The following is a 13,074-nucleotide window of genomic DNA, read 5'->3' on the forward strand; positions in this document are numbered from 1 at the left end:
ATTCCAGTGGGTCAGCAGTTTACATAAACAAAGTTGACTGTGCCTTTAAACAGCTTGGAACATTCCAGAAAATTATGTCATAGCTTTAGAAGCTTCTGATAGGCTAATTGACATCATTTGAGTCAATTGGAGGTGTACCTGTAGATGCATTTCAAGGCCTACCTTCAAACTCAGTGCCTCCTTGCTTGACATCATGGGAAAATCAAAATAAATCATCCAAGACCTCAGAAAACAAATTGTAGACCTCCACAAGTCTGGTTCATCCTTGGGAGCAATTTCCAAACGCCTGAAGGTACCACGTTCATCTGTACAAACAATAGTCTGCAAGTATAAACACCATGGGACCATGCAGCCGTCATACCACTCAGGAAGGTGACGCTTTCTGTCTCCTAGAGATGAACGTAATTTGGTGCGAAAAGTGAAAATCAATCCCAGAACAACAGCAAAGTACCTTGTGAAGATGCTGGAGTAAACGGGTACAAAATTATCTATACCCACAGTAAAACAAGTCCTATATCGACATAACCTGAAAGGCCACTCAGCAAGGAAGAAGCCACTGCTCCAAAACCATCATAAAAAAGCCAGACTATGGTTTGCAACTGCACATGGGGACAAAGATCGTACTTTTTGGAGAAATGTCCTCTGGTCTGATGAAACAAAAATATAACTGTTTTGCCATAATGACCATTATGTTTGGAGGAAAAAGGGGGAGGCTTCCAAGCTGAAGAACACCATCCCAACCGTGAAACACAGGGGTGGCAGCATCATGTCGTGGGGGTGCTTTGCTGCAGGAGGGACTGGTGCACTTCATAAAATAGATGGCTTCATAAGGAAGGAAAATTATGTGGATATATTGAAGCAACATCTCGAGACATCAGTCAGGAAGTTAAAGCTTGGTTGCAAATGGGTCTTCCAAATGGACAATGACCCCAAGCATACTTCCAAAGTTATAGCTTAAGGACAACAATGTCAGGGTACTGGAGTGGCCATTACAAAGCTCTGACCTCAACCCTATAGAAAATTTGTGGGCAGAACTGAAAAAGCGTGTGCGAGCAAAGGAGGCCTACAAACCTGACTCAGTTACACCAGCTTTGTCAGGAGGAATGGGCCAAAGTTAAACAATTTAAAGGCAATGCTGCCAAATACTAATATACTGTATGTAAACTTCTGACCCACTGGGAATGTGATGAAAGAAATAAAAGCTGAAATAAATCATTCTCTCTACTATTATTCTGACATTTCACATTGTTAAAATAAAGTGGTGATCCTAACTGCCCCAAAACAGGGAATTTTTACTCTGATTAAATGTCAGGAATTGTGAAAAAACTGAGTTTAAATGTATTTGGCTAAGGTGTATGTAAACTTCCGACTTCAACTGTACAATAACATGTTAGAACAATGCTTGATTTGCTGTAATTATTACCAACACCACTCTCTCTCCTACATCATCCTTCTCTCATTCCACCTATTCCATTTATCAGTGATATCATCAGTGGTAACTACAACCATTCTACAACCAAGAGAAGTGGCAGCTCCGGGCAGTGACATCACCCTTCGCTGCTCTTTGTCTAAAAACCTGAACCTCAACAACCTGGTCGTCAACTGGCAGCGTGGGGAGTCAGAGGTGGTCCACAGCTATTACCATATTACCATGGGGGAGATCAGCTGGAAAGACAGAGTGTTGTTTACAAGGGACGAACTCATCTGTTTGAAGACCAGCTCACTGTGGGAAATGCCTCACTTAGACTGAGTGGTGTGCAGCCGAGTGACCAGGGCCCATACACCTGTGATGTGACAGATGAACAGGGAAGCACCCAGGAAAAGCTACAACTTCTAGTGGCAGGTAGGTTCCATTGTTGCTCCATCTATATTGTATAGTGTAAATAATGATAACTGCCCCTACAAAAGTATTTCTAATATTTCAAACCAGCCCCTTATGATGAGCCCAGGATATCCATCCAAGCCACTTGTGACGGCTTTGTTGTGACCCTCAGTGCTTCTCAGGGGTTTCCCCAGCCAGAGGCAGTGTGGAAAGGTGTGATGGGCAGTACCAACACCACTATGGAGTTAGACAGCAAGGGGCTCTATGAGCTGGAGAGTGAGGTGACCTGAGGCTGAACAGCACTCTGACTGTTACAGCCGAGCTGAGACTGAGGGTGCTGGACCAGAGTTTCACCAAGTTTCTCACACTCCACCCACCACCAGGTAAAATATCAGGGTTCCAAGGTTTGTTTTTTGACTCAATGTTGTTATCAGATACTTTATTTGGAGTTCTTTTTACTATTGGATATTTTGGATTATTGATCATTCATGTGTTTTAACATTATTAATGTGTACTAACTCCATGTGTATGTATAGTGCGTATGCTATCGTGTGTATGCGTGCGTGTGTGTTTGTGCCAATGTTTGTGTTGTTCACAATACTCTACTACAGTTCATAAAACACCAGTCAGATATAGAGGGAAATGTTGTCTATTTCAGTTACTGAGGTTGAGTGCTCCTTTCTTCTCTCCTCCCTTCCACAGTGTGCTATGTGATGCCTGCTGAGCAGAGGAGCAGATTGTTGATATATCCCCTGCTTCTAATGCTGCTGGGATTGGTGCTCCTGTTATCCTGGAAGAGGTCTGAGCAGGAGACCAAAAAGGATAAGAAAACAGAAGAATAGAATGGCCTTCGGTCCATGGTCACTCAACAGGCTTTATGCCAGAGCTTGTTTACAGAGAAAACATAAAGGGGGGACAGACTTTTATACTAATATACATTTTAATAGAAAGTCATTTTGTAAAATCGGAACTACAATACATTATACACAAAGTTCAACACAATACAATGGGAGATGCACACCACAACACTAGATGGTCATATGTACCTCTGCTCCAAATCTGGTTCCTTTTAAGGTTTTTTCCTTGTAGGGAGTTTTGACTTACTGCTACTTGCTTAGGGATTTAGCCCAGGCCCAGGTAAATCACCTTTTATATCCGCAGTTGTCTTACTGGGCTTTATAAATTACATGTATTTATTGATTGAAACGATGGCAGCTATAGCGTCTAATGAAAGTTGTTACGTGTGTTCCAGGCAATGTACTTTCCAGAATTGTTTTTTTTTTTAATAAAAGGAGATGAACCCCCAATTGTGATGTCTTTTTGCTAAATCTCTTTTACAGGAAACTGGTATGTTGGCAGTATACCAGCAGTACAGGGAGAGTGTAATTTTCTCCTGTAACATTTCTTTATTTAGTAGTGACATGAAACTGTATAGTTTTATTTCATTACACCCAGAGCAAATCATTTTGTTTTGGTGTTCCAGTGGGATGCAGAGGGCGACATTGATCAAAGCCAGGGGATTTCTCATTCTCATGTGCTTAGACTGCACAGGGGAGAATTTCAATTCATGTAGATGCACTGTGAGTAGCCTGGATTTGTTTTCCACTGTAGCAGCAGGATCTACAGTACCCATAATCTAAAAAGCAGACAGATAGTCCAACATAGCCTCCAACAGCTACTCTATAGTTGACCAAGCTACCAATTACTTCTCACTGGAAGAAGTTAGGCTACACTAGCATGTATTATGTTTTGTTCATTTATTAAATGATTCACTTCCTGAACTTGCTTCCCGACATCCCAGCGCACACGTTACAAGGACCGGGTTTGGGGAACCCTAAGCCACACTTAAAGAGATTCTCCTGTACTTTTATATACTTTTTTAACCAGTAGTTCTGAACGTAGCACTCACAAGCTAAAAGTGGCCCCCGAACATTGCGTACGCCATCACAAATGTGCAGGTATGTGCACCACGTCATTGCTCTCTCTGCTGTATCAACTGAGCCATTGGGCCTCCCTGTAACCTCATTGGATAATGCTGGGCAGTCCTCTTGCTAGCTGCCACTCAAGTGCGAAGGGCTATAACTCGAATTGCTAAGGGGCTGGCCCACATGCTGGGATATGTAGGGAAAATGGTGCAGCACAGCTTCAAGAAAACTAGGGATTTCGTGGCTAATTGAAGTTAGACAGTAAGTCTGCTCATAGATTATGCATGTATGAACTACATTGACTGTCACACCTTGATCAGTTTCACCTGTCCTCGTTATTGTCTCCACCCCATCCAGGTGTCACTTGTTTTCCACAGTGTATTTATCCCTGTGCTTCCTGTCTCTCTGTGCCAGTTCGTCTTGTATGTTCCAAGTCAACCAGCCGTTTCCCCGTTCTCCTGCTTTTTGCATTCTCCTTTTTCTAGTCCTCCCGGTTTTGACCCTTGCCTGTTCTGGACTCTGTACCCGCCTGCCTGACCATTCTGCCTGTCTTGACCACGAGCCTGACTGCCACTCGGTACCTCTTTGACCTTTTGCCTGTCCACGACCATTCTCTTGCCTACCCTTTTGGATTATTAAACATTGTAAGACTCCAATCATCTGCATCTGGGTCTCGCCGTGTGTCATGATATTGCCACATCCAAAGCGGCAGGTTAAAAAAATACTTTCTTAGTCGCCAAAGTATCAGAGCAAGTCTTTAAGAAAAATATAGTTTACTTAACTAGTTACTTTGAAAAAGTAGTTCACTACATCAAAACTACCTCATGAGTGAACAGGGGCTGTCTCAGGTTGATCTCCGTACAGATTTAGAAACAGTGAATGATGTAAGAGGGGCAATAGTAGAGGCCTCAAGGCAGGTGACACACACAGGTACAGGGGGGAGAAGGAGAATGCCAGTTCCCTGGTGGACTGAAGAGTGCAGAGAAGCTGTAAAGAGTAGGTGTTCCTTTTGTCCAGGTGGGAAAGGGCAGTGTGGAGTGCAATAGAGATCACATCATCTGTGGATCTGCTGGGGCAGTATGCAAATTGGAGTGGGTCTAGCGTTTCTGGGATAATGGTGTTAATATGAGCCATGACCAGCCTTTTGAAGCACTTCATGGCTACAGAAGTGAGTGCTACGGGTCTGTAGTAATTTAGGCAGGTTACCTTGGTGTTCTCTGCTTGAAACATGTTGGTATTACAGATTCGGTCAGGGACAGGTTGAAAATGTCAGTGAACACTTGCCAGTTGGTCAGACACATGCCAGTTGGTCAGCGCGTGCTCGGAGTACACGTCCTGGTAATCCGCCTGGCCCTGCGACCTGTTTAAAGGTCTTACTTACTTTGGCTATGGAGAGCACTATATAGGCTATGGAGAGCACTATAGTATACCTTGATTAGATACATTTTCACTCCTCTTAGTCAATACATGTTGGAAACACCTTTGGCAGTGATTGCAGCTGTGAGTCTTCTTGGGTAGGTCTCATAAGAGCAGATTTATGTCAACCATACTGTCATGACGTTGCCCTCTTTGGGGATAGCAAGCCCCATCCCCCTCTCCCTGCCTCCCCCTTTCCTCCTTCAACTAGGCTGCTGTGGTTAGAGAGACGTCGTAAATTCCTTAGGATCTCCTCATGGACACAGTATAGAGAGAGTACATTTTCATAGAGAACAAAGGAATTTCTTCCACCTCACAGAACTTGAGGTACGAATAAATGTCATGTTCCGGAGAAAGTATAAAAGATCGGTGAAGAATTCAGCTATGAACTGGTCCGTTTGTTACAACTTGGGGAAGCTCATGGGAGACGGTGCGGCCACATTACCATAACGCTGTTTATATAACAGCCTCAGATATGAGGTTTACATCTAATTGTTGTATAAGATGAATGAGTATGATACTGTTTTTAAAATTGTGTAATATGATTTTGGACTGTTTAATTAAGGAGGCTGCGAATTTTCGCAGCTTTTTGTTAAAAATCGCGCAACATTTCAGCGCCTTGCTACTCATGTCAGGAATATAGTATATGCATATGATTAGTATGTGTGGATAGAAAACACTCAGACGTTTCTAAAACTGGTTAAATCACAGCTGTGACTATAACAGAACGTCTGTTTCATCGAAAAGCGCAGGAAAATCTGATCACTGAAAGTGGAAAAAATATCCATGCGCCACTTACATGAATTGTTGAAGGTGAACCGTATTAAATGAGGCCGAGCTTGCAGTACCTACAGCTTCCACAGGATGTATAGAGTCTCCTCATTTGATTCGGATTTGATTCTTGGTCGAACCAACCCAAGGGAACCGATTCCCTCCGACCTGAAACAGGATGTTTTGGTCGAGGTTTTTCCGGTCATTTTTTCCAGACGATTGCCTATAGCATTTACAACGCCTCCTGATGAATTTTATCGCTTATTAACGTGTACTAATACCTAAAGTTGCATTACAAAAGTATTTGAAGTGTTTTGTGAAAGTTTATCGCCTTTTTAACTTTTAAAAATGACGTTACGTTATGAAACGCTATTTTTTCCCGTTTATCACACAGTCTTCATAGATCGATATCTAGGCTATATATGGACCGATTTAATCGAAAAAAAGACCCAATATTGATTATGGGACATCAAGGAGTGCCAACAAAGAAGATGGTCAAAGGTAATGAATGTTTTATATTTTATTTATGCGTTTTGGGTAGCGCCGTCTACCGCAAAATCTGTCTGTTTAGGTGACGTTGCAGTATTTTGGGGGTACATGCTATCAGATAATAGCTTCTCATGCTTTCGCCGAAAAGCATTTTACAAATCTGACTTGGTGGCTAGATTCACAACGAGTGTAGCTTTAATTCACTACCTTGAATGTGTATTTTAATGAAAGTTTCATGAAATTATGAGTTTTATCAAAAACTATAGGTGGCGCTCTGAAATCCGCTGAGTGCTGTTCCTTCGTGGGAACAGTATTTTGCATCATCCTTAAGAAGTTAATGAAGGAAAATACAATTCCCTTTTGATTTGAACTAAATCAGAGGACCGCCCCTGAGCCTTAGGGTCAGGCATCCTGGGACAGCCCCTTTTCTGCAATTCCGAATAAAACCCAACTTTGAGAAATTATCACCAGACCATGTTTGGACGAAGGTTGTAGACTATTGCTGAATCTTTTAACCATACCACGTGGTTAAACTCTTGACTCTCGATACCGGCAGAATAAGAACAAGTCTTTGATATTAATTACTAGCCTGCAGCTAGGAATTCGGTATCATTGAACGCGAACAACGACAACCGCCGAAACATCCACTCTATAACGAAACAAATGAATGTCACTCTGAACTATCCACTATGACCACGACAGAGAGAGAGGGAGAGAGATGGACAATTCCACAAAAGAAACAACTTTTCACCAGCGATCAAGACGACACACTGAGCTTAAATATATATATTGATTGCAATTGTTCCCAAATGATTGAGCGTTCATGTGCAAAGGATTAGCATGGATTAGGATTAGTTATTTAGGATTAGCATGATAACTTTGTAATCTGAATATTTTTCCTTGGTGCCCCGACTTCCTAGTTCATTACAGTTACATGATTAATCAGTTGATCGCGTAATACTAATTACAGAGAATCTTTGATAAAAACTATGTCTTCAATTTAATGATAGTAAAGACATGACAATACCCATTCCATGCTTTTACAAATCTACATTGCGTGCTGCTTGGGGTTTTAGGCTGGGTTTCTGTATAGCACTTTGTGACATCTGCGGATGTAAAAAGGGCTTAAAAAATAAATGTGATTGATTGATGATGCAGCCACCACAATGCTTGAAAGAAGGAGGCAGTTACTCAGTGATGTGTTGTGTTTGCTTCTAACGATGTGCACTGAGAGTCAGGAGGCAAGTTCAGGGAGTGAGTGTTTTAATAAATTAACACAATATAATACCAAATAATAACCAAGAACAACGCACAGACATGACACAGGAACAGAAATAATGACGCCTGGGGAAGGAACCAAAGGGAGTGACATATATAGATAGGGCAGGTAATCAAGGAGGTGATGGAGTGTCATTATGCGCTGACACGCTTAAAGATGTTGACAGGTGTGCGCCATAACGAGCAGCCTGGTGACCTAGAGGCCGGAGAGGGAGTACATGTGACAGCCTCAAACATAAAGCTTTGCATTTAGGCCAAAAAGTGTATTCCTTTGCTGTGCTTTTTTCCCCCCAGTATTACTTTAGTGCCTTGTTGCATATACAGTGGGGCAAAAAAGTATTTAGTCAGCCACCAATTGTGCAAGTTCTCCCACTTAAAAAGATGAGAGAGGCCTGAGGCCTGTTTTCATCATAGGTACACTTCAACTATGACAGACGAAATTAGAAAAAAAAAATCCAGAAAATCACATTGTAGGATTTTTAATTCATTTATTTGCAAATTATGGTGGAAAATAGGTATTTGGTCACCTACAAACAAGCAAGATTTCTGGCTCTCACAGACATGCAACTTCTTCTTTAAGAGGCTCCTCTGTCCTCCACTCGTTACCTGTATTAATGGCACCTGTTTGAACTTGTTATCAGTATAAAAGACACCTGTCCACAACCTCAAACAGTCACACTCCAAACTCCACTATGGCCAAGACCAAAGAGCTGTCAAAGGACACCAGAAACAAAATTGTAGACCTGCACCAGGCTGGGAAGACTGAATCTGCAATAGGTAAGCAGCATGGTTTGAAGAAATCAACTGTGTGAGCAATTATTAGGAAATGGAAGACATACAAGACCACTGATAATCTCCCTCGATCTCGCAAGATCTCACCCCGTGGGGTCAAAATGATCACAAGCAAAAATCCCAGAACCACACGGGGGGACCTAGTGAATGACCTGCAGAGAGCTGGGACCAAAGTAACAAAGCCTACCATCAGTAACACACTACGCGCCAGGGACTCAAATCCTGCAGTGCCAGACGTGTCCCCCTGCTTAAGCCAGTACATGTCCAGGCCCGTCTGAATTTTGCTAGAGAGCATTTGGATGATCCAGAAGAAGATTGGGAGAATGTCATATGGTCAGATGAAACCAAAATAGAACTTTTTGGTAAAAACTCAACTCTTTGGAGGACAAAGAATGCTGAGTTGCATCCAAAGAACACCATACATACTGTGAAGCATGGGGGTGGAAACATCATGCTTTTGGGCTGTTTTTCTGCAAAGGGACCAGGACGACTGATCCGTGTAAAGGAAAGAATGAATGGGGCCATGTATCGTGAGATTTTGAGTGAAAACCTCCTTCCATCAGCAAGGGCATTGAAGATGAAACGTGGCTGGGTCTTTCAGCATGACAATGATCTCAAACACACCGCCAGGGCAACAAAGGAGTGGCTTCGTTAGAAGCATTTCAAGGTCCTGGAGTGGCCTAGCCAGTCTCCAGATCTCAACCCCATAGAAAATCTTTGGAGGGAGTTGAAAGTCTGTGTTGCCCAGCAACAGCCCCAAAACATCACTGCTCTAGAGGAGATCTGCATGGAGGAATGGGCCAAAATACCAGCAACAGTGTGTGAAAACCTTGTGAAGACTTACAGAAAACATTTGACCTCTGTCATTGCCAACAAAGGGTATATAACAAAGTATTGAGATAAACTTTTGTTATTGACCAAATACTTATTTTCGACCATAATTTGCAAATAAATTCATAAAAAATCCTACAATGCGATTATCTGGATTTTTTTCCCTCATTTTGTTTGTCATAGTTGAAGTGTACCTATGATGAAAATTACAGGCCTCTCTCATCTTTTTAAGTGGGAGAACTTGCACAATTGTTGGCTGACTAAATACTTTTTTGCCCCACTGTACATGCATGTTTTGGAATACTTTTATTATGTGTATTTGTATTCTTCTTTGCACTGACATCTGTCGTGGAAATTCTAACCAAGTGGAAGAGACACAGTGATTTCTTCAAACAATTAATCATTATTGCAATAATGAAGCTGGTCAGCAGTACACTCTGAGGTGGGTGGGTGAGAGCTCGACAATACAGAGTACGCAAGGGGTTTGTATAGAAACCCAAAAACTGCTTAGGTAGGGTTTATTCCAGCCTTCCCTGGCGTACCTGGGCTCCACAGTCACTTTGTGTCAATCTTGTGGTCGAATGTGCCGGGTGTTGATCACCCCAGCCTGGCTTAGTTTTGCAGGAAGAGGATGCTTTAGAACAATAAAGAGGGTGTTTCTGCTCCTTGATCTATCTATGGTTGCCAGATGTGTCCTTGGCTGTATGCTCAGAACGGCTGTGGGGAGTGAAAGTGGGAGAGTAGGAACCTACCCTGAGGCAGGGGAAGTGGTGAAACTGTCTTGTAGTTACACCCCTCCATATGTGCACAGCAATATGCCTTACTTATTACTTTAAGCAGAGAGCTCTTTCCCATTACTAAGCTTCTATACTAAGCTCCTATTATAAAGCTACAAATAATTATATAGGTCCGGCAAACATAGAATTTTTCCTTCACACATCCCTAAGCAGTTTCCTTCCTGTCCTGCAGCTCAGTTCAGAAGGATGACCAGGGGGGCTTTATTTGGGTCTTCGCGATCTAGCGACTCCTTGTTGAGGGCCAGGCGTCTGACGACAATCGACAGTTGAACAGTGTTTCCGAGCTCGTTGGGGAGTTTCAGCTATGAGACAAGATTGTAATTGGATCGTAATTGGAAATCGGGGTAGAAAAATAAGTAAAAAGATGTAGGTAGGCTTGAAGCTATCGCAATGCTGAATTTCAAGTCGAATGGCCAGGAATCAGATTTGTATCGGACTTCAAACCATCTATCATGGTGGTTTGAAATGTGGCTTGACATATCTGATTCCATGTGCTTTTTGGCTGTTCAGACTGCAGGAAAAAGCTTGGGTTTCTAATCGGATATGCAATATTTTTTGATTTGGGTCACTTCAAAGTGCCAATGTAAAAAAGGCTTTAGTTAGCCAACCCTTGACACTTTTCATCCTCATAACTGATTAAGTTGAAATAGGCCTACTTCATCAGTTATCATGAATCTTGGTACATCTGACTGAGACAAGTATAGCCATGCATGTTGTAACAAGGCATATAGTATTTTCAATATATGGATGTTAGAAGAAATACAGTACACGACACGAGTCAAAAAGTGATTGATGACCTATTTAATGTGTCACGTGGTTATGCCCATATATGTACATCCTGTCTTTCCGTTCTCACGCTATCGAGTGAGTGCCTCATAGTGCATCTGTTTATGGTAAAGCATGTGTTTGCATTAAAGCTGTCAATATGATTGATGTGCAGTGACCTTGTTGAACTGTGGAATGTGTTTGAACATTTGAAAGAGTAGAGTATTGACTCTCTGCTGTTTAGTAATAATGTATATTAAACAGTAATTTCCAGAGGGGTCATGTATTGGTCAGTATAAGTAAAGAGCTGTGAACACTATGAGCGACAAGAAACCTTGAGATAAACCACAGAAAACTCTAAATAAATAAAACATGGCTCCTAGACCAATTTTAGGTGTATTGTGATTTAACTTCAATGAATGAAATCGCTGTCTCTCTCTCACTCTCCATGTGTGTTTGTTTGTGTGTGTTGACAAGGATCTGTAGCGTCCGGGGTGGAGCTAATGACCTATGTCACCCCCCACAACATGGGGTTGTGTGTGGGAGGTCGTTCGGTAACAAGCAGAGAAACATGCTGATAGCATAAAGATATTTTGTGCTACAAACATACTTCTACTTGAAGAGGTTTTTTGACCATTCAGGGATCTACTATCAAACAGTCATGAAATCATGAAGAAAATGAATGTCTACACTAAAAAAATTGAATTTGGTCATAAAAATAGATGTTGACAAGCTATATGCATGAAAATAAAGATGCTTACAATATGTGACATATTGGAGACATTTTTGGACACTTATAAGGGCCTCCTATGCCTTGTTATAGATACATGTCTGTAAAGATAGATTGGTATAGGATAGCACACAATGTGTGCTATGCAATATTATACTAAACCTCTGTTTTTTTTAAACTAAAATGTATATAAAACACACATATTATTATCAAACAATACTACACTTTAATACCCCATGTAATATATATATATACATTATTTTTAACTGTATTCATGTAAAATTAGGCATTTTGCTTCTTGATCACGATTCTCTCTCTGTGTGTCAACCCACAGCTCGTAACCTGACACCTACCATGCAGCCTGCAGCCTGGACACACACACACACACACACACACATATGGCCAGTTTTTTTTTAAACCTTGTATTTTCTTCTAAAATGTTTATACATAAATGTCATTCATATCCTTTAAAATGTTTATTTGTATAATTCTTCTTTAATTTCTTTCTTAGAAAATAATACAATCAGCATGCTTCTCTGCTTGTTACCGAACGACCTCCCACACACAACCCCATGTTGTGGGGGGTGACATAGGTCATTAGCAGATCCTTGTCAACACACACACACAAACACATATGGAGAGCGAGAGAGAGAGACATTGATTTCATTCCTTGAAGTTAAATCCCAATATACATAAAATTGGTCTAGGAGCCATGTTTTATTTATTTAGAGTCTTCTGTGGTTTATCTCTCGAGGATTCTTGTCGCTCATAGTGTTCACAGCTCTTTACTTATACTGACCAATACATGACCCCCCTGGAAATTACTGTTTAATATACATTATTACTAAACAGCAGAGAGTCAATACTCTACTCTTTCAAATGTTCAAACACATTCCACAGTTCAACAAGGTCACTGCACATCAATCATATTGACAGCTTTAATGCAAACACATGCTTTACCATAAACAGATGCACTATGAGGCACTCACTCGATAGCGTGAGAACGGAAAGACAGGATGTACATATATGGGCATAACCACGTAACACATGAAATAGGTCATCAATCACTTTTTGACTCGTGTCGTCTACTGTATTTCTTCTGATGTGATCCGCATTGTTTCTCCACAAATACACTTTCTTTTTACAGGTCCACTTAAAAACATGTGGGATGAAAAGACAATTGTCATCTCACAGCTTCATTCGACTTCATTGCTTTTCTCAGGTAGCTAGTTATCATATTCCGTCATCTCATCATGTGTACATTTGTACAATATCATTTAGTAAAGCATTATTTAGAATATTGGTTTAACAACAACCGTCACCAAGAAGCACACAAGTATCACACTATCTTTGCTGATGTAATACAAGAGAATTTAAGTTTCTCCCTTATCGATGGCTGTGTTGTTTGTCTCCTTCCTTAGTCATTATTGAGGTTCAGTTCCCTATTTCACCTATGGG

The 13,074-nt window shown here is 41.2% G+C and overlaps 1 protein-coding gene across 1 annotated transcript; it reads left to right on the plus strand.

Moving 5' to 3' along the window:
• Positions 1 to 1,572: 1,572 nt before the first annotated feature.
• Positions 1,573 to 3,129, plus strand: LOC112245874 (CD276 antigen; the record flags this gene model as incomplete). Its single annotated transcript, XM_024414041.1, has 3 exons — positions 1,573 to 1,843; positions 2,140 to 2,205; positions 2,525 to 3,129. Coding segments are annotated over 3 exons (477 nt in total), but the record flags the coding sequence as incomplete, so codon positions are not given.
• Positions 3,130 to 13,074: the final 9,945 nt, after the last annotated feature.

The sequence above is a fragment of the Oncorhynchus tshawytscha genome, linkage group LG23 (genome assembly GCF_018296145.1).
Source record: "Oncorhynchus tshawytscha isolate Ot180627B linkage group LG23, Otsh_v2.0, whole genome shotgun sequence".
Taxonomy (NCBI): Eukaryota; Metazoa; Chordata; class Actinopteri; order Salmoniformes; family Salmonidae; genus Oncorhynchus; species Oncorhynchus tshawytscha.